This window comes from Phasianus colchicus, chromosome 17 (assembly GCF_987193195.1).
Source record: "Phasianus colchicus chromosome 17, bPhaCol1.hap1.1, whole genome shotgun sequence".
NCBI lineage: Eukaryota > Metazoa > Chordata > Aves > Galliformes > Phasianidae > Phasianus > Phasianus colchicus.
In genome coordinates, this window is record NC_143452.1 from 11,512,015 (window position 1) to 11,533,427 (window position 21,413).

Genomic DNA, 21,413 nt, shown 5'->3' on the forward strand with positions numbered 1-21,413 from the left:
TCCCTCCTCAGGCGCCGCGGACCCGACGCCATCTTGGGCGGCCGCCGGAGTCACCTGACCACACCCCCCAGCGCGGCACCGCCGCCCGCAGCTTTCCTCCCTCAGAGGAAGGGACGGCGGCCGTCGAGGGGCGATCCGCCCGCGGGGAGCGGCCGGCTGTTAAACCGGTCGCGTTTGGAGGCCGAACCGAGGGCAGGAAGTGCGGGCGGCTCCTCCCCGCGCCCTCCCGCTCCCGTCCTCCTCCTCCTCGCCCATGTCCGATCCAAGATGGCCGGTAAGTGGGCGCGGGCGGGGGGCGGCACCGGGCAGCGCCCCACGGACCGTCCTCGCCGCCGCCCCCCGAACCAACCCGCCGGTGTCTCTTTTGTTTTTGTTTGTAGGGATCCCTTTGTATTTTGTGGATTTGCAGGATGACTTAGATGATTGTGAGTAACTGTTTTTTATTTTTCTGCCTCCCTGCTCAGGCCCCCCCCCGCCCCGCGGCCCCGCTGTCGCGCTCTTTTCACCCCTCCGTTTTTACTCCCGGACGGCGTTCGGGCGCTCTGTCGGCTCGCCGGCCGCCCGTGGGGTCGCCGTGCTGGCGGGGCGGCCCGCATCGCTGCGCTGAGGGGCAGCGGGCCGGGACCGCCGAGCTGCGGGCCGGGGGGGGGGGACCGGGGGAGGCTTAAAGGATTGACTGTGCTGTTATCGTGGCTGAAAGTCGGCCGGGGCCGTCTGGGGGGATTTTTGCTGCTGTAATTCCAACGGGTGAGGCCTCTGAGGGCTTTGCTGAAGGCGCTGCGTTTTGCTTTTGGAGCATCGCCGAAGCGCAGACGTTACGGTGTGCGCTGCTGCAGCGGGGTGTGAAAGAAAATCCGCCTTGGGGCTGCGGTTGGCCGACACGAGCCCGTGTGTTTAGGTTAAGTGCCCTTCCTTGGGTGCCAGATGAGGTTGCAGCCCCCCGTCCGGCAGGTTAACCCGGAGTTGTGTCGTAGGGTCAGAGCTGGAGGAGAGTGAGGCGGCTGGGAGATGGCTGTGTATCAGGAGATAAGGCTTCAGCTGCTGCTGGTTTGAACTAGAAAGCACTGGTGCATAGGGTGGTTGGGATGCTGGGTTGAGTTTTCCATTTAAAAAAATGAAAACGGATGCAGAATTTGTTTTGTTTGTGCACTGACTTGTTTAGCACGTGAATGTTATTGTGTAATAGTGCTTGAAAACATACAACAGAAGGATAGTTACAGAATAACTTTTCCTCAAGCTTATCATTGCTGTTTAAACCTAGGGAGAAGGTGATTTTGAGGAACAGTAGGAGAAACATTAGGGTACAGAACATTTAAGTTCTTTACAGAGAGAGTGGTGAGGTGCTGGAACAGCTGCCCAGGGAGGCTGTGGATGCCCCATCCCTGGAGGTGTTCAAGGCCAGGTTGGATGGGGCCCTGGGCAGCCTGGTCTGGTATTAAATGAGGAGGTTGGTGGCCCTGCGTGTGGCAGGGGGGTTGGAGATTCATGATCCTTGAGGTCCCTTCCAACCCTGGCCATTCTGTGGGTATTAAAAAGCCAAAGTGTCCCCTGGCAAGGTGTGCAGGGATGTGGCCTCAGCAGGCAGGGAGGGGGTCTTCCTATGGAACGTCATTAGCTGGTGCTGCTAACTGGTTTTGCTTTCAGTGCTTGAGGCTTCACCCTTTTGGTAGAAGGACAAAAAGTGTTCATTTGTATTTTGATAATATTTGGAAAATGTTGGAATTCTTTGAGATGAAAATAAATGGATAAATGGTGAGATTAACTGTATGCAAGATAACTCGTTTTGTTTGTATCTGTAAGTCTTTGAGTATTACAGAATGTCTTTGATATTTGTGCAGAGACAAATTGTAACGGTTGAGTCTTACTGAATTGTAAACCATAATTAGAAATGAAGAAACCTTGGAGGATAATACTTGAAGTACATGGGTTTTTTAGTACGTAAGGATTTGAAGCCTTGTTAGCGCTATAAGGAGTTGCTTAAAAGTAGGTACTGAAGGTTGCTGCTTACTGTAGTCAGTAAATGAAAGAAGGCCACACCAAGACCTTAAGTAACAAAGCATGTGACTCTAGCAGCCAGAGAGCTGCAACAGCACCTTATTTAAGACTTGGAAATATTGTATTCTTTCTACTCTAATTTAAAAAAAAAAAAAAAAAAAAGCAAACAAAAATCTTTTTCATAGTGCTAACAAATGCTTAGCTATGTGAATTGGTTAGATCTTTCTGAATTGTTCCCAGTTCCCTTTCTCTTTTTTTTTCCTCTGCAATTAAACAAAGATACTAGTGTGCCATCTGAGTTCTGTTTGCTGACCGTAAAGCACAAACAGCAGAAATAAGTGCAAATTTCTCATAGTGTTCTGTGGCTCTTGTCCCGCAGCTAGGTATTCATTCTCCATTAGTTTCCTTTATATATATATATATACTATCATAGGTGTTCTTCTGACAGGTGGGATAAGCTCAGATAGTTCAGTTGAGAGGGACCTGCAAAGACCATCAGATCCATCTGTCTGACCACCTGAGGGCTGACCAGAAGCTCTTGTTTATAGCTGAGCAGATTTCAAGTTTTTTTGTTTGTTATCACTGGAAAGAAAGTGCCGAATATTTCATCCGTCTGTGAGCAAATATTATATACATTAGAAGTACCAGCTTATTATTCTTTTTCATTTATTTACTAGTACCCTGTACTCTAAAACTTGGAAGTATCTATAGCTGGTTACTTTATGGGGAAAAAAAATTGTGAGAGAAGTGGAAATGGGTTCTGCTGTAACTGTGCCTAACTTCGGTGTATTGAGAGCGTGTGCAAAAATTTCAAGTATTTAACTCTCTTCATCCTTAGTAAAAGTGGTTTACTCTGTTTTCCCTCAGGTCCTAGAAGCACTAATGTGTACTTAGCCAATTTAAATGAATAATAAAACTGTTTAACTAGTAAAACTAATCCTAGGTGTAGTGTTATGGTCAGGCTATTAATTGAGATTTGATTCACTTGACTTGGTGGGAATTCTACTCAAAATATACGAAGGGGCCAATAATAAGATGGGCTGCTGAGTGCATTCATTTTTTTGAGTTGTTTTGTAGTTCAGTAACAAGTGGAAACTGGATGAAGTTAATGGCAAGTGTGTTGGTTTTTTTTTTTTAATTGTTTGTTTGTGTTGTTTTCAGGCCTCAATGAATCCTTGCACAGCAGGTGGCTAGCCTCAAAAATCAGCTGGTGCAAGAGTGTCCAGTCTGTGTGTGCTTCCGATGTGTAATGCTGCCATTGTGTAGGCATGGGGATGGGCAGAAATTGGTTTATGAGATGGGGAAAGAGTTACAATCTCTAAAAGGAAATGTGCATCCTTACCTACAGCCTGTAGCTTCCTGCCAGCCCTCAGTCATACAGCGGGTTTGCTTTGAAGCAGGAAGTGCTGGGTACCTTCAGACATGCTTGGAGGGATCCCAACTGGTGGACAGACCAATCCCTTTTAGCTCTGTGTAATGTAAACTATCTACACTTGTGCAAATAAGTGATTTGAACCTGACAACTTCATGGTTGTTTAAGTGCTCTTAGAAATAATAATGGCCCTTTGAATGAAACTAAGGATGCCATAAGAACGCATCAGAATGATTAGCACGTGCCTCTGGTCAGGTAGCTGTGGGTTCTCTTTTGTCTGTATGCATTTTAAGTGGGAACAATTGGTCTAAACCCGAAGTTGTCTACATTTTGAGCTCGGTTGAACTGTTGGTGGGAGCTCGTCTCCAAGAAGTAGAGTTGCTCTGTCTTATAATACAAGTAGGTTCTTTAGAAATGATGCTTTCAGAAATCCAGTCTGTGTTTGTTTAGTTCTTTTGTTCCCCAGAGGACTGCAGCATAATGCTTTGCCCTGAGTATGTCCAAATAATTTCTTTTTTTTTTTTTTTAATGACCTGTATTTCTGTTGAGAATTTGAGAATGTTTTGGCTTCAGTTTGCGTCTGATACAAGCAAACCATTTCCTAGTTAAAGTAATGGATGTCTTCTGTGAGTTTGAAAGTAATGTCTTCTAAAGATTCAGTCCACTTAAGCATGTAAAGTGAAACCTGAGTATTAAATAATGGGAAATCAATCATATGTGTAAAATTGGACTTCTTCCTTGTAGGAAAAAAGCTGAGGCTTAGTACCTCTAAGTAACAGATTATTTGTATACAAACAAATTCGTAGTAGATATTGATGCAGTTTAGAGCCAAAGTTCATCACACCTGGTCTCAGATTAAGGGTTTCTTTCGAGAAGTGTTGATGGCAGAAAACTGGTGGTAAAGGATGGATAGAGTTGAAACTTAATTATCCTGATTAAGGTACAGCCACTTCAGTGCTGAAGAAGTTGTTGTGTTGGGCACCTTGTAATTATGTACATGCACCATTTAACCTCCTGGCAATTTGAGAGTGTATTACGAAATAATGACAACTTCTCTCTAGGGTGTGCAGAAGCTTTTTACAGTCTGGGATGATGCATTTGGAAATACTTCAGTTTTTTATTTAACCAGAATACTGAAGAGGGGGGTTACATAGGTCTTTACATGCATATCTATTAATCTTCTAAGTATGTCCTGTTCTTCCTATTTTTGTAAGCAGGAGAAATTGATGCTATAAATGAAACTGTATCTGGTTTGTTTATTTGTTTAGCCAATGGTTTGCTGTATTTTTTTGGTGGTACTTTTGGGGGTTGTTTTGTTTTTTTTGTTAACTTCCCCTCCCTGCAGACAGGAGGTCTCTGCATATGGAGGCAGCCCGGAGTGCCTGGATTTTATTTTTATAGGCAGTTTCAAACACAGACCATTTGGCTCGTCATTGTGCTTACAAATTATTACCGGTTTTGTGTTTTCTTTACCAATGTAAATACCTAATATAATGTCCTGCCAAGTCAGGAACCGGCTTCTGTTTTACAGTGGTTGTCACTCCTAGCACATATGCTGTTCTGAGACAGACTATTCCTTGCATCTGAGAAGCAGTACTGGCATGATTTGTGCTTAAGGAGTATCACATTTGCTGTTATTTGTGTGAACAAAGTCCGAATAATTCTGTGTGTGCTTTGCTGGGAAAGTTTTAAACTGAGAAATATCAGCTACTCCAGTGCAGTATTTTCTGCCGCTTTGATTGCTATATGTATTTCTGTATGAAATGGGAGCAGCTCTGTAGTTAATAATGTCTGCAGTAAAAAGCCCCCTTACAAATGAGGTAAAGTTGGGATGTTTTCCAGGCTACCAGTGTGATTTAGATGAGTGAGAACCATGACTTCAGTGAGAAGAATGAGCCTCGGTAGCTTTGAAGCAGGCAAGAGTTTGTGGGTTCAAAGCAATATGGTTTGGGATTTTGTCATTGCTAAAATTACTATTTCTTTTAGTGGGACTGATTCTTATTCTGAATTTGTCTGTTAGTTTGTGGCATGCAATTCTTTCACCTGAACCCTCTTTAACATGCATGTAGTTAGCTCACTCAAGTTGTAATGTAAAACATGTTCAAAGGAAAAGATATTATGACAGCTGAAATAGATTGCACTTCAAGGCTTGACTTTACAGTTCTGTACACAAGTGTTGCTCTTTACTTAATTAAGCACAACTTAGAGATTTTTGTAAGCAGTTTTCAGAGATACACAGTTTTGCTTTGAAGGATGGTTCTGAAAAAAGTATTGGTGTAGGATATTTTGTACTTCAGCATCGCTTGCTGACTTGTGTAATTTTTAAAATTGTTTTGTTTTGTTGTTCTGTTATACTTGTCTTTCAAGTTGGATTTGAAGATTATGGACCAGACTGTGATAGCATGAGGATAACAGCATTCTTAGACATTCCAGGACAGGATAATTTGACCCCACTGGCTCGTCTAGAAAAATATGCCTTCAGTGAAAATGTATTTAACAGGTAAGGGTTCAACAGTTCTGCTGGATGACAGTATGAGTCTGCTAGTGTTGTGGATGTCAGGGGATCACTACTTCTTTCATTATTTTGCTAAATTGAACATTTGTTTGAAAAACAAGTTGTTATAAAATATTTTCCATAAAAAGTAGTTTAATTTGTTGGTCATTTAATAATGTCTTTGGACTCCATTTTGTTGGAGCCTGGCAAAATCATGTAACTTGTATGTCTGAATGATCAGAGTAGATCTTGGTCTTGTTTTTTAAGGTGTCCATCTGATTTTGCTAAGATCCTCCCATGTTCCACCCATGTTGTTGACAAGATATTAAGGCAATTAATATGTTGTCTCTTCACAGGCAGATTATTGCCAGAGGTCTTTTGGATGTCTTTCGAGATTTCAGCAATAATGAGGAAGATTTTCTGACTGTAATGGAAATTGTGGTCAGGCTCTCTGAAGATGCAGGTTTGAATGTATTTATTTTAATTTTTGTAATTCTGGACCATGGTGATGTGTGTGAGGTTATTCTATTTATTTCCTTTAGAAACCAGCAATCTCAGTGGTAACATTTTGTATGTTTTGAGTCTTTTTATTTTTGTCCATTTTGTAAACGTTAAACCAAAATAAAATCCTACCTTTTTCTTATGGTTTTTAATTTTGAATTTACTGATTTAGTTTTTTCTTTTTTTTTAATTGGTAGAGCCGACTGTACGTACAGAGCTGATGGAACAAATACCTCCAATTGCCATTTTTCTGCAAGAAAGTCGACCAAAATTCCCAACAGCATTTTTTGAATACCTTATGCCCATAGTAGTGAGATATCTTACAGATGTGAACAATCAGGTAGGAAAAACAGGCTGCATGAGTTAAATATCTGGAAATTCTGTTGTGGTTTGGTAATCCTGAAGCATGAGAAAAAAGACAATTCCCTGTTAATTGATATCTAGATTTTCTGTAGCACTTTGTATTTATTGATTGTGGCACAATTTACTATGGAAGTCTGAATATACATATTTTTTCCTACTTCCCTTATTGGGAACCTATAGGATTTACCTCATGGCATATTGACGTTGTGTTACTGGAGTCATGGCTTTCAAATCCTGACGTACACTTCATATTTTGGCTCTTTCTCATATTTTGATACAAGGGCATCTAACAATTAGATTAACATTTAATATTTATTACTAATTATTTATAGTGCTAAACTTTAAAAAAAAAAAAAGTCTAAGTTTTTGTTGTTTTTTTTTTCCCTCTTTCTTCAACTTGTACCTTTGTATTCAATGGAAGCATACCTATTGTAGCTCTCACATCAGTAAATGTTGTTTTTACAGCTGTAGGCTTTTGTTAACAGGTTAGAAAGGCAGGTCAAGAAGCGCTGCTCATACTTTTGGAACAAGATCTTGTTTCTCAGAGTGACATTGAAAACAAAGTGTGTCCAATTCTGTTGGACCTCTCTGCTCCTGACAGTGATGATGAGTATAAGGTGGAAGCTGTGAATGTGAGTGAACTTGAAAGAAAGCTTGTATATTTACCTTGTTAGGTTTTTTTAATTACTTTCTTTTTCTATTTTTTTTAATCAGTGTTGTTATAAAGCTCTTTTGGAATGTATTTGTGACAGCTTTTGTGCAGTACTTTAATAAGCCTAAGAGCTCTACAGTTATCATGGAACCTAAACTTTCTGTACCATCATTATTTCAGTTTGTTATATTTCTCTGTTTATGATAATTTGCTCTGTTGCAAATAGCAGAACTGTTGTAGTGATATAGTTGAAGCTGGAACCACAGCTTGTCTGTTAAGCTGTTAGATCTTGAATCTGTAAGTTTATTAGTTATTTGTAATGTTGAACACTGTTGCAAACACAAGTTCTCAAAGAATTTGGGCAAGATCAGGACTTGATACCTTATATTGAGAGATTAAAAAATGTAAGTAATTTTTAGGAGCAGTTTGGGACTTTGCTTACAAGCTTTCTAATTTTCTTGTCCTTCCTCATATTCTCTTCTTGATTTTAGATAATCTGTAAAATGGCTTCTATGCTGAGCAGAACAACAGTTGAGCACTTGCTACTTCCTCGTTTTTGTGAACTTTGTAGTGATGGGAAATTGTTTCAAGTCCGAAAGGTTGGTGTATTTTCAACTGAAAGAATTTGTGTATATGTAGTTATTCAGATGCCTACTTGAAGAATTAAATTATAACTTTTGCTGACGAAATTTGAAAGATACTTAGAAGAATATTTTCCAGTTTTTGGAATGGCTGTAGTTTCTGAAGTTCAGTAAAGAAATAGGTAACAGTCCTTTGGGAATAGCAAGTCTGGGACCATTTAATAGTTTTGTCACAACCAGTACTTAAACCACCATGATCAGTCTTTCAAAACCAGAAATTCAGAAAGAGTAGGTATTTGAGACATTCATCCTTCTTTAAAACTTGATATTGAACAGAGAAGTCTCAGAAGTGGGATTTATTCTATGTCGTGATCAAGTACAAAGGATATTCATGCAATGAAGTCTTAAAATAGTTCAGTATTTAAGGGTCACTTAGAACTTCAGTTTGGACCCTAATGTAAGCTGTGATTGTTGGAATGTGACCTGTGTTAGAGTATTATAATTCTGACTTACATTAAATAAGTCATACATTAATGCAGGCCCATGTTAATTGATTTTAGCTTTCAGCTACTTTTTGCATCGTGAATGAATGTCCTGTCCTGCCTTAATTATAGAATTTGTAATTTAATGCACTGTAAATGGCACTAACTTGAGACCTTGATTAAACTTTGCTTCAGCAAAGCGCTTAAGCCAGCAAAGATATTCTATCAGTACACCTAAGTCCTGACCCTCATATCATATTTTAGTCTGCTTTATTTTTGACAGCTGAAGTTCGAAGTTATTAAACTTGTTGGGCCCTTTTAATTATTACTGAAGCAGATGAAACTCTTCACAATGCAGAATACTTTTCACTATTGATTTCAAAGACATGTGGCTTACGGAAGCCTGCTCTATTGAGTCTTTATCTGGGGTGAGTTAATGTTACAGGATGTAGTTACATGGCTGAAATTTGAATAGTCAAATGTGCAGTTGTTACTGGGTGTAAGTGGTGAAGTTCATGATGAAACTAAAGCACTTGAAAAGTCCAGAATGTTGTTATTGACTTTTTTTTTCCTCAGATTTGTGCAGCTAATTTTGGTGACATTTGTAATGCAGTTGGGCAAGAAGCCACAGAAAGACTTCTGGTATGTTTGAAAAAATAAAAAAATAAAAGTCCAAATCCATTTACAACACATATATTTATCAGTTCAAAAAGTTTAATGATGAGGTTTTTTCCTGTAATCTATGTTGATGCATTTTTGAAATGGTTTTGTATAAGGCTTGATTGCAATTGTATATCAGAACTGGAATTGAGCAGAAATAAACAGCTTTTGTTTTTCAGAATGTTTTCTAATATAATTGATGGCTCGTATGTATACTTTCGAACTACTGACTCTTTTTCTTTTCCCTGAACTAGATGAACAATCAAGTTACAATTATAAATGGCTAACTTTTCCTGAAATTATATTTTCCAGTGCATGTAGTTATACATAAAGCCCTAATAAAAGTAAATGGGAAATATATATTAACTGAAGGAACAGGGAAAAACTACTTTTAACCTGTCCTCATTCACTCATTTGTTCTGTGAGTTTTCATTGTCTCCAGTTACAAAGAAATATATTGAAAGTAAGTTGCTGCAGTCTTTGCTTAGTCTTTAATTTGTCTTGGTTTTGCTTATTTTTGGCAGATTCCCAAGTTCTTTGAGCTTTGTTCTGATAGTGTTTGGGGCATGAGAAAAGCTTGTGCTGAATGCTTTATGGCAGTGTCTTACACCACATCCCCAGAGGTCCGCAGAAGCAAACTGTCCCCACTCTTCATCAGTCTTATTAGTGACACTTGTAGATGGGTAAGTAACTCACTTTGTCACTGGTGCATCTCCCAGGCATATTGTACACAAACAATGAGCAAGTCAGAGGCACACTGTAAGTTCACACCGAATTTGCTGGGACTAAACTCTAATCTAGTAAAATTTAAGCTTCTCTAAAAAGATTTTTAACTTGCTTTACCTCTCTTTTGTTACTGTGAAAGAAAATTAATAGAAATTCTAAGTGTAGTCTTCAGATAAAAATTGCTTTTGTTAAATGTATTCATTGAAGTCTGCACTGAGACCCTTACCATGTTTGTAGATGCACATTTAATATTCCAACATTCTTTTTATAGATGCCACTTATTTGTTAATTGGTTATTTTTGGTATAAAATGAAGCTGTTATAGTAAGAAAAAACTTGAAACCTAATTTTATTTTAAGCATTAGCTCTACAGGAGTTGCATGAATCTTGAATGTTGTCTTTGTCCTACACCAGGTTCGTCAGGCAGCTTTTCAGTCTCTTGGCCCTTTTATTTCTACTTTCGCAAATCCGTCAAGTGCTGGACTCTACATTCGAGAAGATGGGACACTGAGTATCCGACCATCAGCACAAGATATAAATTCCAATTCCTGCCATCCAAGCAACAATGTAACTGTAATTGCTTCTACTGCAAATGCTGCATCATGCAGGTAAAATCATGGGAAATATGCCCTGTAGGGGAAGGGAGAAATAAGAAGGTAATTCTTTTAGTTGTTGCTTGGGGTAAAAATCGTGAAAATAGTTCCAGGAAAGGTATGAAATACGAAGTTGTGCATGTATGTTTGAGTATGCTTATTAACGTGTAATTGATTTTTATGGCTTCAAAGGAAGACAAAGGGAAAACTGGTGAAATAAAGCATTATACTAACATACTTTCTGTCTTTCTGCAGAGAAAATAAGCTTCTGTAGTTGAAACTATTTTTCTAAAGTATTTCACTGAGGAATTATTGTTATAGATATTTTATATGGATAACTGTGTTTGTTATCAGTTTGGAACAACCAATGGAAGTCAAATCAGAGTCATCAACTGAGGAGACTTCAGCTGAAGTTAACGTGCCACTCTCCATTGAGAACCTCAACAGAGACACGTGGGAAGCAAGTTCAGATTGCTGTATGAGTTCTGGAGAAGATCTGTCTAGATTGTCTCAAGATGATGGAGTTGTTGCTGGTGTGGTAGAAGTCGCTAAGGACATCAGTTTTCCAGGAGTTACCTCAAGGCTACAGTGTTCTGAGGATGTATTTAATACTTTTCTCTACTGGCGGCCTCCACTGCCTGATATAAGTCAGGAGCTGGAGTTGCTTCAGTTCAAGACTGAGAAGCACAAAGACAGCTGCTCAGTGCCGTGCAATAACTGCGTTGCTAGTAGTGAAATAAAAAAAGTTCTGGAAAGCTTACAGGAACACATAGATGATCCAGATGTTCAAGGTGAGACTAAAAAAGAAAATAACATTCTTTCCCAGTAGATCCTCACCTTTACAAAAATCCTTGGCTAATTTTGGTGGTGATGACAGGTTGGTTATCCTTAATCAATCAAGTTTCTCATTCCACTGAATCTCTTGAGTATTGCAGTGAATTAGCTCGTAAATATGCCTGTTATCAATTCTACTGTTTCCCTAATTTCCAAAGTATTCCAGTATTCTTCACTTTTAAGTTATCCTCTGTTGTGTCTTGAGACTGCTTGCTGTAAGCATGTGGAAATATAGCTACTGCAGTTTTTTGCATTACGAACAATTAGTAACTTCCTGTTCATAGAAGCGGTGCACTGTAACAGTACAGTTTGTCCACTTTAACTGGTGATACTGGTCAGTGGTAAACCTGACCTTTTATTTTCCATCTACTTCTGCTAACCAGTTTAGAAGTGGTTTACTAATTTCCTTCCCTAGCTAGAATTTTTTAATAATATTTTAAATGCGTATTTGGCTGCCTGGAAAAGGCATTAAAAATTCAAGAATATTAAAAAAGAATTTGTATTAATATGTTTGATGTGGTAAGGAATGGAATGTGAGCTGGTATGCTGTGATACTTCATGAGAGATTTTCAGAAATATCTTTCAATACTAGAAATTAGTAGATGTTTCTGTTGAAAACATAAATTAAGAGCAACAATTTGGATGTATTAAAGTGAAGGTTTTGTGGAAGAGTAATAGGCCTTTCAAATATCAAGTGTTTGCATATTGTTTATGTGAAGCTTAGTTTGGACTTCTTTTTATTCCTTTAGATTAAGTAATTACAAGTTTAATTCTTTTAAGTGCAGAAAAGAGACTAAATGGTCTCTCTTGCTTTATACAGCTCAGGTCCAAGTGTTGTCTGCTGCTCTCAGAGCTGCTCAGTTTGATTCTGTTGGGGATTGTGAGACCAGAAAAATGGAAGAGAACAGTGGTGAACTTCAGAACCAAACCATTTCAGATCAAACAGTTGTTTCAGATACAACCTGTAACCAGGTGGTGGAAGACAGTCTTTCATCCTCTGTGTCCCAAGATAGCATCAGTGAGCAGCCCACTACCAGTGTAGTGAAAAGCACAGTAAGTATCTATTGTGCTCTGTGGCTGATAGGAATTCTTATCAGCTGAAGTAGTGTTTTTATGTAAACAGTGACATCAACCCAATTCTGGCCTATAGGCCCTCAAGTATTGCTACTTAATTTAAAACCAAAATAAAACTATTGAGGGTTATTATTTCTGCGTACTCACAGAGAACCTGGGAGGTAAAATTTTGTGGTAGCCCTGAAGGAGTTTTCATATGAAACATATCAAACACAAATCTCACTTCTTCATGCAATAAATTTAAAATTAGTCTTTTTATCTTCATACAGAAGGCTGAAGTAGGTGTGACATCTACACAGTTCCTGGTTACAATTTCTTGATCATAATGTACACATTGCAGAATTATTTGTGCCTTAATAGGCACAAATATTCTATATTATTCTTATATTATATATATATATATTTCTGATAATAATTTTGAATAAAAGAAAAGGAAAAAAAAAAATTAGCTTCGTTTATGAACAAAAACTGTACTTAAATCTGTTCGAACAAAATTGTAGAAACAAAAACTTTAAAAGACCAACACCCAAACTGTGTGATCTTTTAGACTCCGTATGGTTTTAGCTTTTTAAACCTTTTAATTCAGTTTTCATATTTGGAGAGAGATGTGTGATTTATGTATTTTTTTTTTTTTCACAAAATGAAGTTACGCATTTATCATATTGATTTAGTTGAAGCAGCTGCTCAACTGTTTAATTTCAGTCCAAGAATAAAAAATGTAGTAAAAATAGCCATTCAAACTCTGAATGAATGTTAGTTTATTGCATTAAAATACCTTTGTTTTTATAAGCAAATCTAACTACCATTCCCCTTTTTGTTATTGCAGTCTTAATAGTGTTTGTCTTTAGTATTCAGCTGTTAGATAACTTGTACAAACATTGAGCAAGGCTTTGCGTGTACAAAGTTTTGTTTATAAAGGGCTCTTTTGTATCTGAATTGCATTGTTCTTAGTGTGATGCTTTGAAATATTGCAAATAGTGCTAAGTCTGTCTGATTTCATTAGCTAGTGTGTCCTTCTGCAGGACTCAGAACAACAGAGAGGAACAAGTGTATTCTTAAAGAAAGAACAGGAAAATCATCCACCATTTGAAGATGACAAGTCAAAGTTACAGGTAACTAAAATAACACCTGCTTTAGCTGAATACTAAATACAGTTCATCTTATCCTTAATACAGTGTTAGCTTTTGCAGTTGATCAGTTGTAGAATGTGAAGAAATGCTCCGAACATTTAAGGAGAAGTTTATTTTAAATTTGAAAACTAGAAAAATTGTTTCTCGTAAACAAGCTTAAGTGCTGCCTACTAGATAGAGGCAATCCTAACAAAGGTAGGAGTTGACTATACTTTTCACTGGATTTATTGTTTGTCTTCAGTGAAGAATGCATTTTCAGTTTGATTTAATGTAGTAGGTTGATAAAGTAATATTTACTGTTCATTACTGAATGGTGTATCTTAATGGGAAGACAAATTCATCATTTACAGCAAAGCTGACTCGCAAAACAGAGTTGCTGTTGTTTTAATTTAGATGCCAACTAATTAGTAGCATCTAAGAAAATACTGTAGCACAACAGGAATGTTTTCTTACTGATTTTTAAATTAAAGGAAAATGTGTGTTTCTCATGTGCTCTCTCGCATTACAGGATATCATACCTCAACCTTTACTTGACCAGTACTTGTCCATGACTGACCCTGCTCGAGCCCAGACGGTTGATACTGAAATAGCCAAGCACTGTGCTTACAGTCTTCCTGGAGTGGCCTTAACACTGGGTAGGCAAAACTGGCACTGCTTGAAAGATACCTATGAGACACTGGCCTCAGATGTACAGGTAAAAAACAAATCAAATAATACAACCAAGCAAAACCAAACAAATGAAAAGGTCTTCTCCAACCAGAGTTTTGAGTAGCTTTTTTGTTCATTTACTGCACTGAAGTTATAATAGTTATAATAGACTTTCTTGTAAGTGATTAAATGTAGACTAAAAAAAAAAATCAGAATTTAAATCAGTCCATAAATGTAATTGACACTTCCTACTGCTTTGTAGCTTGCTTCAGTTGTTCTGCTCTCTCAATCCCTCGCATAAGTGTATTTGAAAGTTTTGTTTAGTTTTCTGATGATTGTGCCTAATCTATACCGATTCTTAAACTGTTTGCAGTGGAAAGTACGTCGAACATTGGCTTTCTCTATACATGAACTGGCAGTTATTCTGGGGGATCAGCTAACAGCTGCTGATCTGGTGCCAATTTTCAATGGTTTCCTGAAAGATCTAGATGAAGTGCGCATCGGTGTCCTTAAACATCTCTATGATTTTCTAAAGGTAGGAAAGCATAAAAGCTAATGTAATTTCTCAAGAAACTATAATTGAGTCAAAAAAAAAAAAGGTGTTTTAGTTAGAGATACAGACATCAATATCTAATTGTAAAGCTAAGTTTTGTACTATACTGTCATTTCTCTCTTATAACCCAATAAAATATAAAAATTGAAAACTCTTCTGTAAACATGGTTGTAAAAGCTCCTGATACAGAGAAAGAAATAGTACTTTGAGAGAAGGGAGCAAATTCTTGTGGTCTGCTGCATAATAAGCAAAAATCTGTAGTTTTTGGTTGGTAATTGTTACGCGTAGAAATGGTGCTTTGTCAGATATGTCAGATATCCTTGCAGAAGGGAAGACTTGCATGTTTTTTTGTTTGTTTGTTTGTTTGTTTTTTTTGGATGTCATTGTCTGGCCTGTCCAGGTAGTTGGCTGGTTATGCACAATTTTCAGTAAATATCTTGTGGATAGCCTTGCTTTCAAGTGGGAAAAGATGCACAGATGTTAATAGAGAAATTCAGCAGTGTTTTTAACTTGAGTAGTTTCATGGTAGTATTGCTTTTCTTTCAGTTACTTCATGCGGACAAAAGACGAGAATATCTTTACCAACTTCAAGAATTTGTGGTGACTGATAACAGCAGGAACTGGAGGTTTCGTTACGAGTTGGCAGAGTATGGGAACTTTCAATGTACATTACTAACTTGGAAATAGATTATTATGTTAAGGAGTTAGTGGATAGTAATCCTAACTAGCATTTTTTTCTTACTTTCTTAAATGCAAATTGTGTTGTAATCAAGCATGATAGAAGCTTGAATACCTGTCACGTATCAAAGTGGAGATCTGACTTGCATGTAGCTTTTGAAATAAGACAATCTGATAGGTGCTATTCATTGAGGTTTCAGATTTTACTCAGTTCTGGTTGGACTGCAAAGTTAAGGAAATGTGTTAGAAAAATGATTCTGTATGTTCGCTATCCTGCAGATTTATAACTTTTTCTTACAAACATTCATTTGGTATTTGGGGATATAGTTGAGATAGTGGCATCTCCCAGTTCTTTGGTTCTTTTTCTTGCAAACCTTATTGATAATTGATGTATCCAAAGAATGTTTGTAAACACTGTTTGCAGCTGGAAACTGGTCTTTCTATTTATCTCACTGCTTTGTGATATTGAGGATGTAATCTCCCTTTGTAGTTTAACTTAAGAAACTAAATCTCACTGTGATGCAGCTCTGTTGTACAGCAGTCCTCTGACACCTAGTGGAGACTGCTGTTACTTTGTGGTTGATTTGTTGATGACTGCAGAAATGTAGTTGGCGTGACTAAAGTGAGCTCTGTGCAGTTCCCTAGATTTAAATAATTATCTGAAATATAGCCTTAATTTTCAGTAGAAATCTGTCTTTTTTACTTTGCAGTAAGGTAGTTAATACTGGTCTGAAGTTGCAAAGAAACTTCTCATTCTACTTCCGTTTGTAGTTTTTGTTACTTTGTTAAGATCTGTTCAAGTGCTTCATAATAACCATGGTGATTTCAAGGCTTCAAGTGATTCTTCCTTACCTGTAACAGTCGGTGTTGAAGCAGGTTAGTTGTGCACTTGTGTGATTCAATTGCTTCTTTGTTTCAGGCAGCTAATCCTGATACTGGAACTCTACAATCCCAATGATGTCTATGACTACTTAAGACATATTGCACTAACTCTCTGCTCTGATAAAGTTTCAGAAGTTCGGTGGATCTCCTTCAAACTGGTTAGTTTTTGTTTATCTTAATTTATGCTTTCTCTGCACAAGTCTTTTCTCCAGAATAAATGTAATAATTTATTAAATTCTGTAAGCAGAGCTGATTATGCTGTATATGCTTGTTTTCTCTTCGTAAGATTCAAACACAACAATCTCCTTTTCCTGAGGGCTACAACATGTTTCATTTCTTTTTTTCCATCTCCTCCCCTTCCTTTGCTTCACAGGTTGTAGCAATACTGCAGAAGTTCTATGCAAACAATGCAGGTGCACTGGGATTAAATTTCATTAATGAACTCGTAGTGAGGTTTCGCCACTGCTCCAAGTGGGTTGGAAGACAAGCTTTTGCCTTCATTTGTCAGGTTGGAATTTTCATTCTGTGTGGTTATATGTAAATTAAATTTGGAGCCAGTTTGAGGATTTCCAATAATGTAGTTTAAAGCTGAAATCTGGAATCCAAATTTTTTTTAAATTCTGTAAATTAGTCTGGCCTTGGCAATAGTGAATGGCTGTCCAGTTTTGAAACTGTTGCCTCTTTTGTGCTATGCCTTCTGCTGGAAAAACTGATCCTTGTCTTTTCTGGCATCCTTGCAGCCAAAATGGCAAATAAATCCTAGTGCGATAAATATTTTGTAATACCTACTTTGACTTTGCTTGGACTAGAGCTTATGTGGACTTTTTTGAATGTTCAGGCAAAATTAAGGGCAAGATAGGAAAGAATGACAAAAACAGTCTTTTTAACACAGCTCTTGCTCTTGTTTTTTGTTTTTATCTTGTAGGCTGTGGTAGAAGAAGAATGTATGCCTGTTGATCAGTTTGTTGAACACTTACTGCCCAGTCTTTTAAGTCTTGCTTCAGATCCTGTGCCAAATGTAAGGGTTCTGCTCGCCAAGGCTCTAAGGCAGACGTTATTGGAGAAAGGTAGGGTCACTAACTTCCTCTGAAAGGACCAATGTCTCATGAATGTTGTTCTTCATCTGCCAGTGCAGTTACTCATAAGTTGGTTAGCTTGACTGGTAAAAACTTGTTTAGTTCTGTTTATACTGAAAGCACAGTTATACATTGTAATCTGGGATATTCCATTTAAATCTATATTCCTAAATCTGAATTTACACATGTATAACACAGTGACTTCTTTGACTTGGAGTGATTGTTCATCATCATCATCATCATCCATAAAGGGCTGTAAATTGGCATGGATAATATATCAAATGCAGTACTTCATCCACTAGGGGGCAGTTACGTACTTGCTTATAGCAGGAAGTAATGCTATTATTCCCTGTTACTGCATGTATTGATTTTTGGTATCTATAATACTTATGGCAAATACATTTTTTATTTCAAAATTTAAAACATCATCATAGGTACTCTTGCTTTATTTCATACATATATTTTGAATTAAGTATATTTTCATTTGATACTTCAAATGAAGCTTTGTACCTCTTCCTGAAACTTTTTGCCTTGTTGTTTTTTGTTGTTTTTTTTTTTTTGTTTTTGCCTCAAGGTAACAATTGTAGTTACAATTGTAGTTAACAAATGTCATTTGCTGTCATTTTGATTTCCTCTATTATCATTCCTTAGAAAACAAGAAAAGACTGATCTCTGGTTAATCAAAGGAAGGCACAGAGATTTACTCTGTTTTTTGTCAGTTAAAGTTATGGAGAGTGTTTTCTGAAACACTGTATCGCTGCAGCTTCCTGATCCTCTTTCTATTTGCTGATATGCTGCCATTTAGGAACTAGAAATACTTCCTGTACCTAGTAAGATAAATAAGAAGCTGCATATTTTTATCAGTTTCCTTAGCTTGCTGTAATGTTTCCACAGAGTCTATAAATGACATGATATACCCCATATATTTTCCACTTCCTCTGTATTTCTGTGCTGTGTATGCCCTGTGGTTTAAAAGGTTTTTTTTGGCTTTGATTAAAATTCTCATTTTCTTCCTTATTGTAGCTTATTTTAAGAGTGTTGGCAATCCTCATCTGGAAGCTGCGGAGGAGACAATTCTAGCTTTGCAGTCTGACAGAGATCAAGATGTGTCCTTCTTCGCTACCATAAAACTAAGGCAAAACAACATGGACAGTTCTACTGAAAAACAAAACTAGTATGTTCTTCTCCAGTAAGCTCTGAACATCAAAATTATTATTTGCACAGCATTCATGGGTAGTATGAATAAGGTGGACAAACAAAAACTACTCCTTGCCTTCCTGAGTTAAAAAGGGCCTATTTAGAATTGCCGTCATCTTCATTCCTTTCCATCTACAACTGTTTTTCTACTTTTGTTTTTGAGCAATTGATTTTTGGATTTTTTTCTTCATAAATGTGGCTGGTAACTGCAGGCTAGATCACATTTTGGTGTCGTAAGTTCTTACATGTAGTTTATGTTTTCAATAATTGGAAATCCCATTTCTTTTTTTAACAAAACAGTTCCAGTAGTAGTTTGCTTGCCATAAGCTTGGAATATTTTCTAAATCTTGCAACTTCATTATAGCAAATTGACCTGAAGATATTATTTTCTCAGTTTTATTGTAGCTTTTGTATTGTTTCAAGTATTGCATTTTATTTTGACTGGAGGAATTGTATATATGTGAATAGCTGTTAAATTTTAACAAAAAAGGATGAAGAATTTAATTCTGTATCAGTGGAAAAAAGCTCAATCATTTCATTTTATAAAGTAGTTATTCTGCTGGAGGTAAAGCACGGTTCATTTTTACTTAATATAATGTAATATTTTTCAAAGCACAGAGCTCTGACTTTTTTTTTGTGACTTTTCTGTTACTTTATTACTAAACTATACTCTTACAGGTGTTAACACTGCTTCTGTTACTGCTGGTGCTTGTAGCTGTAGAGAGACTGTTAATTTCTCAAACTGAAAATTACTTATTCTATCCTAGTGAAGTTTCCTTCAACTAAAGGATTCAGTTCTTACTACATGTGTAGTATCTTTAGAAGGATATTACAGAACTTTATAGACTTAAGAAGCTCTTTTACAGGTCTATTTCATGCCCACTTCATTTGAAAAGCACTGTGGGCCAACATTCAGATCCCCATCAGCCTGTTACTTTTTTCATAAGATGTAAGGGACATCTAAGTTCTAGAGAAACTCCAAATAGTAAGTGTTCAGGGTAAAGGTGCTAATTCAGTCTGCTCTAAAACTTTTGTTTATTATATGGTAAGTGTAGAGGCAGACAGCAGGTATAGGCTACTGAGATCCTTAAGTTTGAGCAGGATGTGCCTTTTGTTGATTTAGACAGGTGCTTCAGAAGACAGTATACAGATGGAACAAAATTCCATCAATCTGATAGCTTCTGATTAGTTTGCAGAATTATAAAGCTAGTAATTCTTGGTGGATGCTGTCTTCTGTTATGCTCCAAACCGACATTACCCCCGTAAGGCCTGAAGCAAAAAGGGGCTCTTTTTTTTTGGTTTGGTAGTTTGTCCTATTCAAGAAGAAGTAGTTCTCAATACTAGAAAAATGGTTTCATGTAATAAGTTATTTTGTGTATCCATTAATTTGTTGTCAGTAGACCTGTGGAGATATTTCTGTCCTCTTGTTTCACTTCTTTAAATTATTTTTTAAGATGTGGCATGTTTGAGATACAGAGTCCAGCTGAGGAACCTACTTGCTGTATTTTTTAAGGGTACAGTTTTGTATAAGTTTGTCTAACTAGTCTTGTATTATAATGTACAGTATTTGTAATAAGTTGTTTTCTTGTGAGTTCACAATACTTTTGGAAAATTAAGGCAGAAATGCACCATTGCCATCACTGCTCTTACAGAAACAGCATAAACTGTAAATTCTGCAACATTCTACATTTAATTTTTTACAATTTTTTAAAATAATTTTAACTGGTTCTACGGACTTTTTATGATTGCAATTTCTTAACAAAGATTATTCAAGTTAATTTTTTCTAGTTCTAATATCTTTTTCTAATGCTGGCATTATATTGATGTTTTATAACAGTTCAAATTTTCTAAGGCCTTTCTGGTAAGGTTTTACTTCTGTTTTTCTATTATCAGCTCACTAAATTTCTCAGCACTGATCAAAATTTTTGTGTGTATATGTAAGTATGTTTGTAATGTACATGAAGTTGAGCATTGACACAGCCCAGGTTTCTGTTTGTTAGATAATGTTTTGTCACCTTGCAATAATCCACTGAAAAACACACAAGCTTTCGTGTTTTGGCATGTTTGGTTAGTGTTCATTAAGAATTTTTAGTTAGAATATATATAAACAATAAGCCACCATCTGTAGAAGTTCACTAAAAACTAAATACAGATCTTTGTTTTTGACAGTATTTAATACCTCTCTAGCTCTGGAAATCGCATCTGTTACAAATGATAAGATTTCATTTGGAACATTTAAAAATTTGTTTAAACTCTACAGTTGCATGCACTAATGGAGGACACCACAGCTTTTGGGTATGTCTTTTTTTTCTTTTTGTATGACAAAACAATGTGCAGGTCTGTTAATGCAGGTTTACCCTTTACAAGGTTTGCCTTTTTGTTGTAATTTTCTACTAGCGATGATTTCAGCATGACTAAAGACCGCACTTTACATCTTGTTCTAGACAAATGTATACAGTGATGAGTAAAGCTGTGTGTTAACATACAATTCTCTGGGTTTAAATTATGCAAAAAAAAGTATGTATTTTAAAAGCCAGATGAAACAGAGTTAGTTGATCCACTTCCACAAAAACAGTAAGAATATCACTTTAAAGCATTTCTAGCTAAGGAACATGAAAATAATGTTAGTGGGTGCAATATTGCTTGACTGTTACAGGAAATTATCAAGCACTTGTAATCCAGAGCATGTTAGTCATGTTGCTTGGAATTCAAACTCACTGGTATCTTATGTATGATGTACACTTGGCATCTGTGGGGATGCTGCCCTAGTGGCAGTTGTGACTGTACACAGTGTTGTTTAGAACCCAGTTAAATGGAGACACTCTGGCAGTGTCATTCATTTGTCAGAATAGAGAATCTATGTAACTTTCTATTTGTATTTATCTCAATAAAATCTGTGACTGTTTTATAAATCAACTTGTGA

The 21,413-nt window shown here is 37.0% G+C and overlaps 1 protein-coding gene across 3 annotated transcripts; it reads left to right on the top strand.

The window, feature by feature from the left end:
• The first annotated feature begins 141 nt into the window (after positions 1 to 141).
• LOC116244691 (serine/threonine-protein phosphatase 4 regulatory subunit 1-like) lies at positions 142 to 21,402 on the top strand. Of its 3 annotated transcripts, XM_031616575.2 has the most exons (21): positions 156 to 274; positions 381 to 425; positions 5,735 to 5,867; positions 6,218 to 6,324; positions 6,560 to 6,702; positions 7,211 to 7,357; positions 7,869 to 7,976; positions 9,017 to 9,082; positions 9,625 to 9,783; positions 10,240 to 10,433; positions 10,773 to 11,209; positions 12,073 to 12,305; positions 13,349 to 13,438; positions 13,965 to 14,150; positions 14,478 to 14,639; positions 15,204 to 15,304; positions 16,255 to 16,375; positions 16,591 to 16,725; positions 17,143 to 17,284; positions 18,317 to 18,467; positions 20,660 to 21,402. In XM_031616575.2, exons 1-21 carry the CDS (start codon positions 268 to 270, stop codon positions 20,664 to 20,666), a joined length of 2,874 nt encoding a protein of 957 aa, XP_031472435.2. In that variant the 5' UTR covers positions 156 to 267; the 3' UTR covers positions 20,667 to 21,402. The 3 variants fall into 3 exon arrangements, with proteins under 3 accessions (XP_031472445.2, XP_031472435.2, XP_090008337.1); XM_031616585.2 differs by lacking the exon at positions 381 to 425 and having other exon boundaries at positions 142 to 274; XM_090152211.1 differs by having other exon boundaries at positions 18,317 to 21,402.
• Positions 21,403 to 21,413: the final 11 nt, after the last annotated feature.

Excerpts from the sequence above, each read along its gene's own strand:
- LOC116244691 (XM_031616575.2), top strand. Across the intron at positions 6,703-7,210 it reads TTACAGATGTGAACAATCAG|GTTAGAAAGGCAGGTCAAGA; the intron begins GTAGGAAAAACA and ends TTTTGTTAACAG. Across the intron at positions 9,784-10,239 it reads TTAGTGACACTTGTAGATGG|GTTCGTCAGGCAGCTTTTCA; the intron begins GTAAGTAACTCA and ends GTCCTACACCAG.